General features: G+C 56.3%; 1 protein-coding gene across 4 annotated transcripts in view; it reads right to left on the bottom strand.

Moving 5' to 3' along the window:
• Positions 1-3,000: 3,000 nt before the first annotated feature.
• CXXC5 (CXXC finger protein 5) overlaps positions 3,001-16,558 on the bottom strand; it is a 34,980-nt gene continuing 21,422 nt past the window's right edge. For 2 of the 4 annotated variants that reach the window (XM_043574495.1, XM_043574572.1), the window contains exons 2-3: positions 5,544-6,622; positions 3,001-4,026 (exon numbers count right to left, since the gene is read on the bottom strand). In XM_043574495.1, the coding sequence (XP_043430430.1) occupies positions 3,982-4,026; positions 5,544-6,461 (963 nt within the window). In that variant the 5' untranslated portion in view covers positions 6,462-6,622 and the 3' untranslated portion in view covers positions 3,001-3,981. Of the gene's footprint in view, positions 4,027-5,522; positions 6,623-10,696; positions 10,803-16,558 lie in introns of those variants that run through there. The other 2 variants (XM_043574657.1, XM_043574754.1) reach the window with 2 other exon arrangements.

Here is a 16,558-nt window from a genome sequence, read left to right as displayed (position 1 = left end):
AAGGGGATCACAGGTGCACACTGACACACAACGTCACGAGCACACGCCCAGGGTCATGCAAGCGGTGTCACAGGGTCACAGCACGGTCACAACCTGGCATCATACACTCACATAGAATCCCTGGTGTCAGTCTCGGGCCACACCCATGATGGTTACACAGACACAATGTCCCAAGCCACATAGAATCACCCAGTGTCTGTCACAGGGTCATGCATGCCATACAATATCAGTGTTGCATATCCGATGTCACACACGGAATTGCCCAATGTCACACATCGAGCCGTACAACCTGGTATCACATTGGGTCTGCTACAGGATTGTAGTGTCACAGGATTACACATGCAATGTCACAAAATACCCCAAAGTGTGGCTGCTGATGTCATACATTTACCCATGGCCATATGAGATCTCACATAGCCTACCACACACTGTCACAGATCTATTTTCGTGTCACATGTATCCACATTATTGCACAAGGCCTCACATGGTTGTCAGGGCCTTGAAGTCTGTCTGTTTCTCTGTTTCACACACACACACACACACACACACACACACACACACACACACTCACACACATGGTTACACGGAGGCTGGGTTTCTCTTTTTCCTCGGATGTACCCCCAACCACCCCTGCCATCCAGGTAGAGGAAAGGAGAGCATGGGCTGAAGACTCCCAGGTCACCAGGAAGTCAGGCTCCCAACTGTAGCAGTGGGGAGCGGAGGGCACCCCTAGGGAAGGGAATTGGACATACAGCTCCACAGGGAGCCTCCCTCTAAGTACTTCCCTGTCAGCGGGAGAGCAGCAGGGGTGAGCCTGCAACAGAAGACACAGAGGTGCAAGATACAGGGAGAGACACGTGGAGACTCAGAGATGTGGAAAGATGGTAAGACAGAGACAGAGAAGAGAGTCAGAGACCAATAGAGACCATCAAGATGGAGATTTAGAGACAGTGAGCCAGACAGAAATGGGCAGAGATGGACAATGCTGGAGCAGGGCTTGTTCAGGGCTGGAGCCCGCGGGAAGGGGCAGCAGCTACCCCATGGCAGGGAGAAGTGGGAGGCAGGAAGTGAGGTGGCTAGGGCTTTAGGGAGGACCCACACCCTGGGCAGAAGGTGGGGGACATCTTGGTGAGATTTAGGTGAATAGCTTTAAAATAGCAACACCAGCTGCCATTTGACCGAGTGCTTAAGATGAGCCAGGCCCTTCCCTAGAGTGATCTCATCTCAACCTCAGGCAACTTTATGGAGGAGAGATGATTATTGTCCCCGTTTCCCAGATGAGGTAACTGAGGTCTCATCATGCATTTGCGTTCAGCCCACAGCCATCCCCACCCCTGCCTACGCCTCCTCCAGACAGAGGGGCTGGCCTACCATTTCCACAAGCAGAGCACAGAGGCCCAAGTTGGAAGAGGTGGAAGAGGTGAGGGGCTTCAAGCTTAGGGCTTCTCTGTGTTGAGGGGTAGGCCCAGGAGCCATGGCTGGGCTGTGGGTTGGCACACTAAAAGGTACAGCCTGGCTGAGTCACAGCACCCCCCTCGGGGCTGGCACTGGAGCCGTCCACCCCACACCTGTAGGCATGCCAATGAGGGCTGGCCGAGGCCATCTGCGGCCTGTGTACTGCCAGCAGCAGGGCGGGGGCAGGCGGGGGCGTCCTGCCTGGGTGCCCCCTGCTGGCCAGGCTTCCCACCCTGATGCCCCCAAGGAGGACCCTCCCCACCCACTCGAGGATCTGGAGGTGTTGCAGTTTGCCTCCTGCAGGGGATGAGGGTGCTCCTGGCTACAACACCTCCCCCTACTCCCCGCTGGACGCCCCCCTTCGGCAGAGCCGCCTGGAGAGATCACAGGCAGCCACATGAAAGGGAATTTTTCCCAGGCAGAGCTGGAGTTGAAAGCTGCCTCCTACCACCCCCGCCTGCCCCTGCTGTGCCAGGCCAGGCTGTTGAGCTCCTGGTGCTCTAAGGGAGCTTGTGACACTGGGAAAGGGTTGGGGGTCAGAGCCCCCACCCAATATGGGCTGCTTTTTCTCCTCCCAGGAACAATAGCAAGAGGCAGCTCATCTCGCCCAGCTCGCTGCCCACTCAGCTTCAGAAGTTGCCCCTTCCCTCGTCCTGAAAGCCCTCACCCACCTGAAGCGAGGCCCCGACATTGTCAGGAAGTCCTTCCTCAAGTCTAGCCTCCATCTCAGCCAGGCTCAAAGCAGCTGGGTGGGAAGAAGGCCTCCACGTCAGGTGGATGATAGGTCTCATCCTGCAGGCTGGCCTCTGTGATATGCAGGGGTGGGGGCCATGCAGCTGTCACTCCTTCCTGTTCAGGCTGCCTTGGCGTAGACCATGTGGCTATGTGATGATTTCCCCAGACATCTGGCCTCTGAGGTCGGGGACAACCTTGCGCCAACACATTTTCTGGGGGTGGAGAAAGTCGTACAAGAACCAAAGCCAAGGATCCCCCCAGGCCCCAGTCCAGCAGCCAGCCCTCAGGCCTGAAGAGGGGTATGTGGGGGTAGGGAGGTTTCTGCATGCATTCTGGGCACAGCCAGGTCCCCACAAACCTGGGCTAAACCTGCTCCCTGGGGTGTCACCGCAGCGGTTGGGGGAGCAGTAGACCCCTGCAAGAAAGAAACCAAACAGGCAGCTTGGGCCCTTCCTCCAGTACTGCGGGCTGCTCTGCACTGATCAGGCCCCGACGACTTTAGGTAAATAGAGATGGTGGCCCCAAGTGAGTGAAGGTCCCAGAGGTCCGGGTTCTGAGGCAGGGGGTACAACCGGGCAGACGAGATGTTCCAGTACCAGTCACTTTAACAGCACTTTCACCACATCAGCCAGGCCGGCTGCTCCTGCTTGACCCCCTTCAGGTACCACAGGGCCTCAGTACCCAAGAGATCCCCACTCTAAATGTCCCCAAGCCATCCTTCTTTCTTCTCAAGGTGGCTCCAGACAACCCCTGCCCAGCGACAGCCCCCAAGCCAGCCCCCCAAACTGGAGAGCAAGAAGCCATCGGTGCTTCGTGACACAAACATGCATTCGTTTTATTCACAAAACAGCCTGGTTTCCTAAAACAATACAAACAGCATGTTCATCAGCAGGAAGCTGGCCGTGGGCAAGGGGGCCCCCCCAGGCACCCACACCCACCAGCAGGGGGCCACGCAAAGAAGCCCTTTCTTCTGTTGCCATCAGCGAGGCCAGAAAAAAAGGACTTATTTTCTCTAAGGGAAGTAGCCAGGATCGGAAATATTGAGACACGGGCTCCCCAGATCTCAATGGATAAAGGAACAGAACTTTCATTTTTGCAAAATCATCATTGTCGGGGTAGGGGGGATCCCATTCTGGGTACCGCGAGTGCAGAATGGCTGGCCTGGGCCCAGGGGTGGGTGGGCTGCTCCCTCCCCCTCTGAGCGCTCCTTGCCGCAGCTCTGCACGTGTGGATGGATAGAGGGGCTTCTCGACGCGGCGCCATCCACATTCTCTTTATAAACGTGAGTGGATTCTCCAGGCAAACTATGCACTATTTCATGGTCGGAAAGAATCAAAGGAAGTTTAAATGAGGGTGGAGTTAAACTGTGCTAAATTACAGTAGTGCTTATTAGTAACTAGATTTCAAAAGGTTACAGAAAATTTACATTCTCTACACAAAAACTGCATCTCCTGCACAGACAACATCGACATCGACACAGGAAGGAAACTGATTGTCCATTCTTTGCCCAGGAAGTCTCGGTACTTTATAGATTCGTCTCTACCTCTTTTTTGTTGTTGTTCTTCCGAAAAAGCAGTTAAAATTTTTTTCCTTTTTCTTTTTATACTAGGGACGTGGAGATGTTAAAACGACAACAAAAAATATATATATAAAAACAGGAATGAAATCTGTGAGAGAATATTTTTGGTTCTAAAGACGGGTGCATCCGTTTGTCTTCGCCCGAATCCCTTGCCGGAGACCACACGAGCAGTGACATTGCACGGAGAGGGCAGCTTTGGGTTCCCGCCGCCGTCACTGAAACCACCGGAAGGCGGCTCCCGTCGGAAGCATCACCTTCTGGCGGGGGCGGGAGACAAAAACAAGGAGAGAGTTCAGTCAGGGTCCGGCGGGGCCTGATGCAAAGACGCTCCCCCGTGGACGGCCTCATGGCGGAGGGACGGGCATGGAGTAAAGGCAGCCACCCCGTGGAGTTCCTGCCATCCTGACCAGGCCAGAGAAGAAGCCTTGACCCGCTGGGCCGCTGGAGGGCCCGGAGCACCCTGAGGCCCCCTGAGCCACTGTGTCCAGGAACCCTCCTTCCAAACAGGAAGACCCATTCCCCTGGTCCAGAGGCTACAAGCGCCGAGTGGCTGTGGTGCATCTGGGGCTGTGTGCATGTTTCTGTCGAGGGAGCATGTAAGCATACGGACGTGTGTCTCAAGCGATGCCACGGTGTGTAGTGTGTCCGGAGGTGTGGTGGGGAGGAAGGGGATTTGCTGTGCACCTACAGTAAGACTGGGTACTGGGCAGGGCCGTGTGTGCGCTTGTGCACGCATGTGTGTGTCTACACTAGATGAGAGGTGAATGCCTCTGTGTGCATAGAGGTGTATTCTCTGGGCAGGAGAGCAGATATATGAGGTTTGGGGCTTGGGGGTGGGGAGTAGCCATGGCTGGGATGCCATTATTGTTTTCCAACCATTCTGAACATTTGCGTCCAGCCCACTCATAGAGGGGCGGGGCCGGGGCTGGGACAGCAGGCTGAAAAGATGCTTTTGTACCCAGGCCTGGCACCACAGCTAGGCTGCCACGGCTGGGGGCACAGGGACAAGCTCTGCCACGAGGGTGGAGAGAAAGAAAGCAGCTTGGGAACCCTTCTGCCTGCTCTAAGCCGATCATCCCATGGTGGACAGGCCTTGCCTACACCCCAAGATCACAGCAACCCCCTCACTCCAGGCCCGTAGGACCCGTGGCCATTACCTGTGTAGCCAGACTGACCGTGGGGCCCCAAGAAACCCCAAATCTGTCAACTGGATGTCTAGACGCAGGGTTCTTCCAGGCCTTAGAGCAGGGCAGTGAGCACTGGGGCCGCTCTATCCTTGGGTGGCCTTAGGGGAAAGGCCAGGCTCTGAAGGGGCAAGTGAAGGGCTTACCCCTCAAAGCCACATGGTCCACAGGAGAGAACCCCTCAAGTGGGACAAGGAAGAGCCCCCAGCATCCTAGGTTATGGACTGGAAACGTTAGAATATGTCTGAAAGTCAGCAACTTTGGACCTACATGGGAACATCAGTAGCTGGCCCAAAACTCCAGGAGGGGGTTCAGCATCCCCGGGCCTGGCTGGGAAGTGCTAGGCCCCCTCCTGGAACTTTATGCTGGCCTTGCAAACTACAACCTAATGAGATCTCAGGATGTGGCTCTGACTTTTTTGGGCAGTGAACTGGTGTCTGGGAGCCTGCTCTAGAACCCGAGAGCCCAGGGACTGGCTGAGCAGCCCCCACTCACCCAGGTAGGAAAAGCGGGTTTGGGGGGCTGGGGGGTGGGTTTGGACTGCCAGACAGACACAAGAGCCCACACACCTCCCTCTAAGGCGCCGTTACCTCCAGAGCAGCGGAAGGCTTCTTTTTGAGTTCCTCACATTTTCTGAATTTGCAAATCTGATGGCCAGTCTTTCGGTTCCTACAACTGCTGCACTGCTCGCAGTTGATGCGCCGTCGGCAGGGCGCGCACATGCCGCAGCGTTTCCGCTTCTTCTTGCCCGAGCTGATGGCCGAGGCCAGCTCTCCCTGCATGGGGTACTCGGCAAGGCCGGCCATGTGCAGCGCACTCTCGGCCAGGAACACGCCCGCCGGGGTCATGATGAAGAGGCCCGGGTTGATGGGGAAGGCGCCCAGGTAGGGGAAGTCGGACTGGCCATTGAGGGCTTCGGCACCCGCCACGGCCTCCATATCGGGCAGGCCGGCACCCGCCTCGCTCATCAGCGGAAGGTGCTCCTGCACCACGCGCTTCAGCATCTCCGTGGACTGCGCGAATTGCTGCAGCGTCAGCTGTCCCTCGGCTGCCAGCTCCGTGGCCCGCTCTGCCTTGCTCAGCAGGCTGGCCACAGCACCACTTTTGTGCTTTGAGGTAGGGTTGCTTTTGTCCACAGCCATGGCTGCCGCCAGGTCATGCCCATTGGCCAACAGGGAGGCGGCAGCCGCAGCGGCAGCAGCCTTTTCAGCAGACTCACTGCCCATCATGCTGCCACCACCGCCGCTGCCACCACTGCCCCCAAAGGAAGAGTAGTGGGAGAGAGGGCGGGAGCGGCGCAGACTCTTGTTGAGGGGTTCGCTGATGATGCCGCTCTTGTTCCGACGTTCTGGGGGTGGTGCATCATCCGCCACCGAGGCTGGGGTGGCAGTGGCCACCGCCGCGCTCTTGTCAGCCACTCCTGCCTTGGGGCCGCTGCTCCCGCTGCCATTGCTGTTGCTGCTGCTGCTGCCACCGCTGTCCTGGGGGCTACTGCCGAGGCTCGACATGGTGGGGCCAAGGCCCAGAGCCCGCTGCTGGGGGGGGCCTGCCAACTGCGGGGGGTCCACAGACGAGCACCGGGCCCTGCTGCCCACAACAGAGATGGCTGGGGGGCCCTGCTGCTCAGGGCAGGCACATGGTCAGGTGTCCACGTGGAAGGATCTTCACTCTACCGGGACAAAAGAGTATAGGGTCAGGGCAGCAGTAAACACTTCCTTCCCCAACGTCACCACCACTACCAACAACTGTACCCCCATGTAGTAACAACCACAAGCCCCACTGGGCATTTATTTAAGTGCCAGACCCAACATGGTTAGGTATTTTTTATTTGTACTACTTCAGTTCAGACTCACAAGCACCCTTTGAAGTAGTGGCTAGGAATACTCCGTTTTACATAAGGTTTAGAACTGAGCAGGGATCTACAGTTAATGAGCATCATGGTGGAAGCCCAGCCTGAATCCGTACAGCCTAGATCTGCAGCCACTTCTTCCTGGGCTGGGGTAGTAGGGAAGAGCTAGAGATGTTTATGAACCTCAGAGGGTTATAGAGTCACCTTCTGCTTCCTCATCTTCCTTCTGTGACCCATCTACAAAGAGGGGTTGGGAACAGCCTCTGCAAAGCTTGAACGTATAGACCAGAAATCTGGGAAGCTGCTCCTAGGCCCTCATTTGGCATCTCCTAATACATACTGATTATCTATCTCAATGCTCTGACAAGTCCTGCAGGGAAAGTAAAGTGACTCTAACAGGGGTTACCAAATAGCGCACAGGATCCTTATTTCAAGGAGCATGTATCCTCTTGCTAGAGGGCAGGCAGCACTGTGCCAGAGGACAATCCTTCTCCTGTAAGAATGCGGGGACACACTGTGTACATATCGAACACACGATTCCTCCTCACTCTCAAACCACAGTCATCATTACCTCAGACCCCACTCTTGTCTCTACTCAGGCCTTCCTGCTGTGCTCCAGCCTGGCTCCCAGATGGGTCTGGGATGAGGTCCCAGTGAGAGCTCAGAGCTGGGGTAGGCTGTGGGCAGGAAGGGCCTCTGGCTGGTGCAGGCTGGGACGAGTGGGTGTGACCCTCCAGGGAGCAGAGCCTGTTCTTGGGCCACATCCATGTTTCAGAGGTGCCCCTTTCTAGGACAGAGCCTGCTCTGCTTAGGCCCCAGGGCTAAGGCTTATGAGCGAGCAGCCAGGCTCCTTGGGTCTGGGAGGAACTGTCCAGAAGGAATGGAGCGGCCGTTTCCTCATCAGCCCTGGCTCTCTCGCATCCCTTCCCTGCCTGCCTGCCTGCCTGCCTGCCGTGGCCCAGCAACCCCTGGGAGAAGGGCGGGAGGAGAGGGCCCAGCCTGAGCAGCTGGCGGCTCAAGGGGGAGGCGCACATCTGGCTGGGCCTGTCCCGCCCTAGGATTGGGGCCGGCACACATACATCTTTGTCCCCAGGCAACCCCACCATCCCCCAGTCACAGGACTCAGCCGGTCCTGGTCCCGGGAGGTCATCTAGTCCAACCCTCTGCACTTACACAGGGGGAAATTGAGGCCCTGAGCAGGCAGGGCTGCTAAGGAGTGGCCACAAGGAGGAGTGCGTATAGGAAAGGGAGAAGCTCTGGCTCCTGAGTGAGTCGAAAATGGCAGGCGTCAGCAGACAGCCAGACGCTCCCTGCCTCTCCCCAGAGAGCACTGGCCCACGAACGCTCCTTCCTAGTGAAGGTAGATGGGTGGTAAGGAAGAGCTGGGCAAGCTGGCACATTCTACCAGGACAAACCCAGGAGGGCCTGGCAAGGTGTCCAGGCTGGGCTGGGGGTACCACAGAGATCAGAGTTGTAGTAAGAGGAAGGGGATGATGTATGCCCAAGGATAGCTGTGCTCTGTCCCACCTCCTGAGGGCTAAGCCCAGGCTGGCTCTTCAGGCCCTCGCTCAGAAATCAGTACCCCTCTGGGCATCAGTGACACCTGACTAGGTGCTGGAGACCAGGGCCAGTGAGATCAAGGCTAGAGACTGTCACCCCAAATTAACTGCCCCTGCCCATCTGAGCTCAACTACCCTGCTCCGGAGCAAGCTCCAGCAGCCCCAGACATGGTGAGGGGAGAAGACAGAAGAAGGTAGGAGCCCTTGGGTTGGAGAGGTGGGGAGGGGAGCAGTCTGCGCCCTAGCCCCCCTGTGTGTCCCCGCCTCTGCGGCCTGCTGGCTGGTGGCAGAAATCGATAGCTGCATTAACGCTGCTCTTGCTCTACTCCCTCCCTCCCTCCTCCCAGCTTCAGGATCTGGCTCTGTGTACAGGGCGGGCAGGTCAATTAGAAGTCAGCTCCCTCCAACACGGGCCTGCGTTCAGGGCTGGTGCTCTGGCTGAGTCTCTCTGCTTTTGTCTCCATCCTGAGTCTCGTGGTAGGGACAAAACCTCATGTTCTGTTCATCTCTGGCCCTTTCTTTGAATTTCTCTGATCTTTCATTTTTCTGTCCTTCCTCAGGGATTACCCTCTCCCAGCCCCCCCCATGTCCTGGGACATGCTGAGCTATGGAGCAGACGACGTGATATGTCATCAAACAGGTGCTGCAGGCAGAACACTGATGTGTCAGCCACAGAAACTGAAGGTGGGGAGTACAGAAGGGGGACTGGCACACAGGTAATTCTGTCCCCAAACCCCAGAGTGGGTAGATACCAACATCTAGTTAGTCCCCAAGGCCTGGTCCCTAAGCTTGCTCCAAATCTGCCCCTATATCTGGCTCATCTTCTCCTTTAGACCCTGGGAAAAGCTGATGCCCTGGTCCCAGTGGACCAATGACCACAGGGCTTGTTTGCCCTACTCACGGAAGGGGAGGACTTAAGACCTTCTCCCAGGCCCTAGTCCTTTACTGCAAGGCACACGGCAACCCCCTCCCAGGCTACGAAGGGCCTGGCAGTGCCCAGGCAGCAGGGGAGGAGCTGGGGCTGCGTTGAAGCGGAGCGGGAATGAGCGGGAGGGAAAGCTGGCGGGCAGGCGGGCGGCGGCGGGCGCATCCATCATCGGCCCTGCCAGGAACGCATCCAGCCCCCAAAAAGAAATACTGCGCCTGAGGAGGGACAACAAAGGGCTCCGTTTCATCAGCAATGCGGAGCCAGCGCCCCGCCGCCCCGCCAGCCGCGGTCAGCCCACAAAGGACCCCTTTGTCCATGCAGGAGCCGGGCCGGCCGGGAGCTGGGACCAGGGGCTGACGGGTGGGGACAGAGCCCAGAGGGAGGGGGATGAGGGGGGTGTGTGGGGGGGTAACCCGTCATGGAGAGCTGGGGGGCAGAGGGGGACATGGGGGCAGAAGAACAGAGACAGGTGCTACGGGAGGATCATGAGACAGAGAACTTGAGGGGTGGGTCAGAGAAAGGGGGACTTGGAGAGGACAGGGCAAAGGGTCAAGGTTAGAAAACAGAGCTTCATGGGAAGCAGAAAATGGACGGACCCGGGCTCAGAGAGATCCAAGGCTCTTAGCCCAGCTTTGAAGACTTGAGGGTCTGACAGACATAGAAACAGCCCTGAGGGAGAGAATCCTACACTCGGGGACCTGAGGACCAAGAGAAAGCAGTTGGATATGACCACAGCTCTGAAAGGGAGGCAGGGGGTGGGTGGTCCCCAGCCCACTCTGGCCCAGGCCCAGGGAAGCAGAGATAGATAGGAAGGAGGGCTGAGGGTCAATGGGTTCTTGGCCTCAGGGCCTGGCCTTGTGGCCCAACCTCCTATGGGCTCTGGCTTACTGGCAAAACTGGGAAGAGAGAAAGTCAAAGCTGGGGCCACTCTCCTGCCACTGGGACCGCCCCCTGCCTCTACTCTCAGGCCCTAGCCAGCACCAGAAGACAGAGACCCACCCCACTTCAACTAGCTCCCAGTAACAAGTGACACCCAGGGTCTCTTAACTAACTCTATCAGGTAGCATTTATTGAGCACCTACTGTGTACCAGTCCCTGCACTCTTATGCTTTACATGTCTGCTCTCCTTCCCTGACTCCTCCCAGAAGCCAGCGGCCAGCAAAACAGAAATAATTAATTTGAGAGATGAAGAAATTGAGGCTCAAAGAGGTTCAAGCTGTCAGGCCAAGGTCAAGCAGCTGGTACCCAGGACCGTTAGAATTTGAACCCAGAATCTAAGTGTTAGTCACCCTGCTCTGGGATTACCTTTGCTCTCTACCTGTGCAACTGACAAAGTAGCCCAGGGCAAGGTGACCCAGCAATCCCCAGGCCGCCCCCACCCTCCAGGGTTGTTACCATGCCTGTCACCTCTACGTGGTTGTGGGGATGAGTTGTCACAGACCCCAGTGTCGTGTCTTCACATGGGGGGCTTGGAGATGCCCAGGCAGGAACCTGGAACCCTGGGCTACTGACCTCATAATGCCAGCTGGCAATGAAGTCACCAGAGGTGATGATAATGCCCTCCCTCCACCCTGAGCTCCAGGTGAGCCAGGATTCATCCCCAGCAGGGCTCTGTCCTGAGGCCTTTGGGCCAGACCGCAATGGGGGAAGGGGCACTGGCGGGGAGGCATGACGCTGTCTGCACAGAGACATGCACACACCCCACTACCATTTATCCAAAAGTGGCCCCATGCCCTGTGGTACTGGGGAAACAGTGCAGGATACAGACCCAGCACGGCCCTGGAGGAGTACACAGGAGCTTGGCCAGTGGTCACATGAACCAATATGAAATGAGAGCAGGAAGGCAACCAAGTGGAGCACTGGAGGCCTTTCTGGAGGAAGGGACTGCTAGCCTGTGAGCTAAAGACAAGGGGAGGTTACCAAATGGGACATGAGCCGGAAAACAGTTCTTAAGAAAAGGGGAAGAAGGGTCCCTGGCTCGTCGGTAGAGCATGCGGTACAGCATGTGACTCTTGATCTCAGGGTCGTGAGTTTGATCCCCCTGTTGGGGGGTAGAGTTTGCTTCAAAAAAAAAAAGAAATAAGGAAGAGGGTGCGAGGTATGGTCGGGAGGTTGGCCGAGTCCCAACTGGGCAGGGCGCTGAGGCCAAGGGTAGGATTTTTTTTTAACAGCTTTACTGAGGTATAGTTTCTTTCCTTCTTTTCTTTTTTTTTTTTTTTTTAAGTGTATTTATTTTGAGAGAGAGAGAGACCGAAAGACAGAGAGAAAGAGGGAGAGAATCCCAAGAAGGCTCCGATCTGTTAGCATGGAGCCTGATTTGGGACTCGAATCATCGAACTGTGAGATCATGACCTGAGCTGAAATCAAGATTTGGATACTCAACCGACTGAGCCACCCAGGTGCCCCGCATAGTTTATAAACAATAAAATTCACCCATTTATTAGTGTACAATTCAATGATTTTTAATAAATTTACAGAGTTGCGCCACCACCACCACTACCAAGGGCAAAGTCTGAGGGCAAGGCGCCAATCCTCTCTTGCTCCTTTGCTGGCTAGAATAGACTCCCAGCCATCCTACCTGCTGACAGAAGGCTTCTTGGAGGAGGTTGCATTCCAGAGGGGCCTTCAGGACCCGGAGGCACTGGCCCAGTAGGGCCCACCATTCCGCCATCGTCTGGGCAGGCCAGCTTTGCAGACCTGCACACTCTGGCTCTTCACATTCTTCCCCACACTTCCATGTGCACTCCTGACATCCCTGCTACACCCTCTTCATGTCCCCTCCACCAACTTTGGAGCTGGTCTTCTTGGCCTCCAGGGGAGGTGAGATGGACAGACAGACTGATGGTGGGCAAAGCAGCGGTGGTGAAGAGAACAGACCACAGGCTATGGTGGTTGAACTTAGATGAGCTGAGCAAGCCGGGGGGCGGGGGGGGGGGTGGAGGGCGGGATTGGGGGTGGCGTCTCTGATTTCCATGATTCAGCCTAGGGAGTTTCCAGAGGGGAAAAAAAGCCCCACTCAGGCCCAAGTAGATGCACATAGAGACAGTGGTCTTGGAGGCTGGGAGAAATGCAGCAGGGCACACATCCAGCTATAGGTGAACACACATTCGAGCACACACTAACCACTGCTAACACCCAGCAGATGGCCTGGGGTAGGACATGTCCTCAGTACTACTAGAATTTCCTCAGGACTAATAACCCCCCAAGACCAACTACCAAAGACAGCAGGGGGCTACAGTTCTGTTTCCCTGACTCCATACCCCTGACCCTCTTAGACCCCTTCACCTAGGGCAGGCACAAACCCCATTACGTGAAGAATGAAACACGCTAAAGAAGACCCCAGGAGTACACGGTACTCTACTCTCCTTTACAGAGCTCTCAAAAAACAGCTGGAGGAGGGGGTCAGCCCATTTCATGGACAAGAACACTGAGGCCCCAGGCAGGCAGTGTGCCCTGACCTGTAGCTCTAGGGAGTGATCTGGGACACTTCAGATAAAGACAAAGCCTTCCTTACCAGGTACCTCTGTCAAGCCAGGTTCCCTCCCTAGAAGAGCGGAAGGATCAGAAGAGTCCTTACTCTCTGTGTGACCTTGGCATAAGGCCTCTGAGTCTGTTTCTCTGTCTATCACATGGAACCAGGAGGGTAATAGCTAATATGTTAAGGAACGAGGACTTCCCGTGTGCCAGACACTGTATTCCTTGTCTCACTGAATCTTCCTACACACCTTCTGAAGGAAGATGATTATTGCCCCATTTAGAGCGGGCAGTTCGGTAAACAGTTGTAATGTAGACAAAGCAATGCCCTCTCCATTTGGGACCCTCTGGATCTAGACTAACGTTTCCCAAAGTAATGACCAAGCTGACACCGACCTGGGATCAGAGCCCACCCCCTCACTCACTCAGGATCTCCCTCCTGCTGGGTAAGCTGAGGAAGGCTAGCTCAACATAAGTGGGCCAAGGAATTAGAGGAGGGGGATCTATCTTTCCAGGGCTTGTGTGTGGGGAGCAAGGGTGTTAACAGGACCATGTAGGGGACAGGAGTCCTAAAGTCTAGGTTTCTGGCTCCATCCTGTCTCTTCCTGTTGACTTGACCAAACCTCTCGCCTACACTGAGCCTCAGTCTCCCATCTGTAAAATGGAGAATGGATCTTATTCCTCACCCCAAACTGTAAAAAGTCACTATCCCTGAGGGGCCCACGAGGAAAAAGGTAGAGAGACACAGAGAAAAAGACTCTAGATAGTGACCCCCTCCCATCCTCTAAATCCCAGAGAACTTGAATCTGCCTGTGATGTGATTTGCAGATAGGGAAACTAAAGACTGGAGAGAAGGGTTTTGAATAGGTCATAGGGTTGAGAAAAAGCCCCACATATAAGACCTATTTGGGAGAGGAGCATCTAGCTCCTTCCCAATCCTATGTCCCCAGAAGACGTAATAGCAGACCCTAATAACGCACACTCACTCTACCAGGTACTGTGCTAAGCATTTTACACATATTTTCTCACTGAATTCTTTCTGTAACTCTTTAACTAGTATTGTCACCCATTTACAGGGTGGGACTCAGGGAAGTAAAGTCACCTGCCTAAGGTCACAAGGTCAATAAGTGGCAAAGCCAGGATTTGGAAACCAGGTCTGTGTGACCCCAAGGCCTGGCTCTCCAACACTGGCCAAGGGCTCTGAGGGACATGGAAGGAAGGATTATGGCTGGAGGATGAGGTCCAGTTCAGCCCAGCCTAGGGGAAACCCCTAGGTTTCCCATGGGTTCTGGGGGATGGCTCTCAGGCTCTGGGCAAACATGTGAAGGCACTGTTGCAGAGAACTCTGCAGCTGTACCCTAAGGCCCAGGAAAAGACAGGGGAAGGGGCTGCGGGTGGGCCGGACGGGCCAGGCTAGGCCAGAGCTCCGGGCATTCCGGCGGCCTCCGCAGGAAGCAGAATGGGACGGAAACCGGCTCCTGCCTCCTCCCCCAGAATCCTGTGGGCAGCCCAGCCGGGCCGCACAGAGGCCCTCTTTGTGCCTGCCCCAACCCGCCACCCGCGGCTGGCCCAGGGTTTTGAGTTTCCTGGGGGGTGGGGGCCCTGTCACTGCTAAACCTCCAGCTACCTCCCCCTCTCAAGGGTGGTCACAGCAGTCCACAGCTGGCGGAGGAAGTGAGTGGATGGCCAGGACTACCCCAGAGACTCTGGGGGGCCTGGAGTCTGCCCACATCTCATTCCCCCAACACTTACACACCCTAACTGGGGGCTGGTGGTGGCCAGGGACCCAGAAACAGAACCTGAGAGGCCATCCCACCCGAGGCCGCCCTCTCTGCCAGAAGCCACCAAGTTCACCATGTGAACCCGGGACCCGCCCCCGTCACACTCCATCTTGGTGTTCTTGGGCCCAGGTTGGTCTACATAAAGAGGCTGACCAGGCTGGTAGGACAGTCCATCTGTCAACCACCATTTCCCACTCTCCAGGGGCTCCCTGGACACACAGAGCACATCAAGGGGGAGGCCTCAAGCTCACTCCAGCATTTCAGGGACAAATGCCTCCTGGGTGGTATAAATGTGCTCAGGGAACACTGGGCCCCAGGGAGTGAGCTCTGGCTGGAGTGCGTATCGTGAAGAACAGCACTATGGACCAGGATATCTGCATGTATCCACCTGGGAGGTGTGTCAGATACTGCGCGTGCTGTGTGCATGTGTGTGTGTGTCTGGGAACTCCGGGTGTGCCCAGGTGTGAGTGCACAGACTCAAGATGTCACTCTGTGGGTGTGAACACTGATGTATACATGAGGCTTATAAACCAGAGCAGGTGAATGTCTGTGACCGTGTTACCTCCTTGTGTGTACAAGCAGAGTGTGTTATCTACATCGGTGGATGTGAGCATACGCCTCAGTGTGCATGTGTGTACAGTATAGTGGTTTACGTGGCGGGTAGATGTTTGTGGGTTCTTCTGGCCCATGAGTGTCAACACACTGCCGCCGTGTGTATACCAGTGTGTTTGTGTGCATGTGCACACACGGAATTGTATCAGGGCCTCTAGGGGTTCTGAGATGTGAATGTGGGGCCTGACTGGAATGGGGATGGTGCAGACAGGAACTGGTGCCAGGTGCTGGGGCCCCTATGGAAACAGGAAGCTACGCACAGGTGTGCTTGAGCTTTGGTGGGGGTTGGGTTCCACCCACGTTCAGTTTGTCCCCCTGAGAAACCAACCCAGGGTTCCACTAGCCGAAAGCCTGTCCCAGTCACGAGGGAGGCACCTTCCTTGCCTGTTGTTCAAGACTTAACAGCTCTGACCAGCGTCTTACCCAGCCTGCCTGGCCTGAGCGTGGAAAAAACTGGAAAACAAAAGCCCCCAGACCGCAGGCCCTCCCTGCAGAGGCGTGGGGGAGGCAGGCATGAGGCAGGAGGCTGAGGAGGAAGGAGGGAGGTGTCGCCGCAGCCCCGGAACACAAAAATAATGAGGCGAGAGGGGCCATGGGGCCGAGCCGGCTGGTTCCGGAGTCGCTATCTGACCTTGACAGATGCCACAGCTGGGCGCCTGGAGAGGAGCCGCCGCCACGGTGCTGCAGAACAGCCCCCACCCCCGCCACCTCCCCCAGGCCAGGTCGATGGATGTCCAGGCAGGCCCAGCCACAACAGGCAGCCACTGCACCCGGTGGGAGAAGGAAGGCCTCAGAGTGCATCCCAGTTAGGGGGTGGGGGTGGAAGGTATGAAGGCAAGGGAGTGGGGGCAGGGCACTGTAGGCCATGGGAGGCAGCTATGTGGTCTCCTGAGGGCACCCTGGCCCTCAGGTGTGGCTATGTGTGTGAGAAACACAGAGCATGCTATTGTGCTTGTGTAGCTGTGAGTCTGAGTGGAAGGGAAGCAGAGTGTGACTGTGTGTGTGACAGAGACAAAGATCATACTTGTGTGTGTCCTTGGGGTCACACAAGGCTGGAGAGTGGGGCTAATGTCTCTGAAATGGGTGTGGCCAAATCACTCAGGGGTGGGCACTGATCCCTCTTCTGTCCCTGTCCAGAGCCACAGCTATCCTGGAGCCATGGTACAAGCCATGCTGGGGCTAAAGGAGGGAAGGAGGACAAAGAGAGCCACAGGCCCCACCACCACCAAGTTCTGTCACATGCACATGGAGCAGAGTTACCCCTGCGGCCCTCTCTGCCTAACCTCTTTCTCACTGTGGTGGGGACTTTAAGCATCGGTGATGGACACCCGGCTGGGCACCACCACTCTGGGGACACCAGTGAGGGGCTGGGGTGTGAGCTGCAAGAGGGGATGCTGGGCTG

This window comes from Prionailurus bengalensis, chromosome A1, assembly GCF_016509475.1.
Source record: "Prionailurus bengalensis isolate Pbe53 chromosome A1, Fcat_Pben_1.1_paternal_pri, whole genome shotgun sequence".
NCBI classification, from domain to species: domain Eukaryota; kingdom Metazoa; phylum Chordata; class Mammalia; order Carnivora; family Felidae; genus Prionailurus; species Prionailurus bengalensis.
Note: the sequence above shows the minus strand (reverse complement) of the source record. Positions and strands in the feature narration are given on the sequence as shown.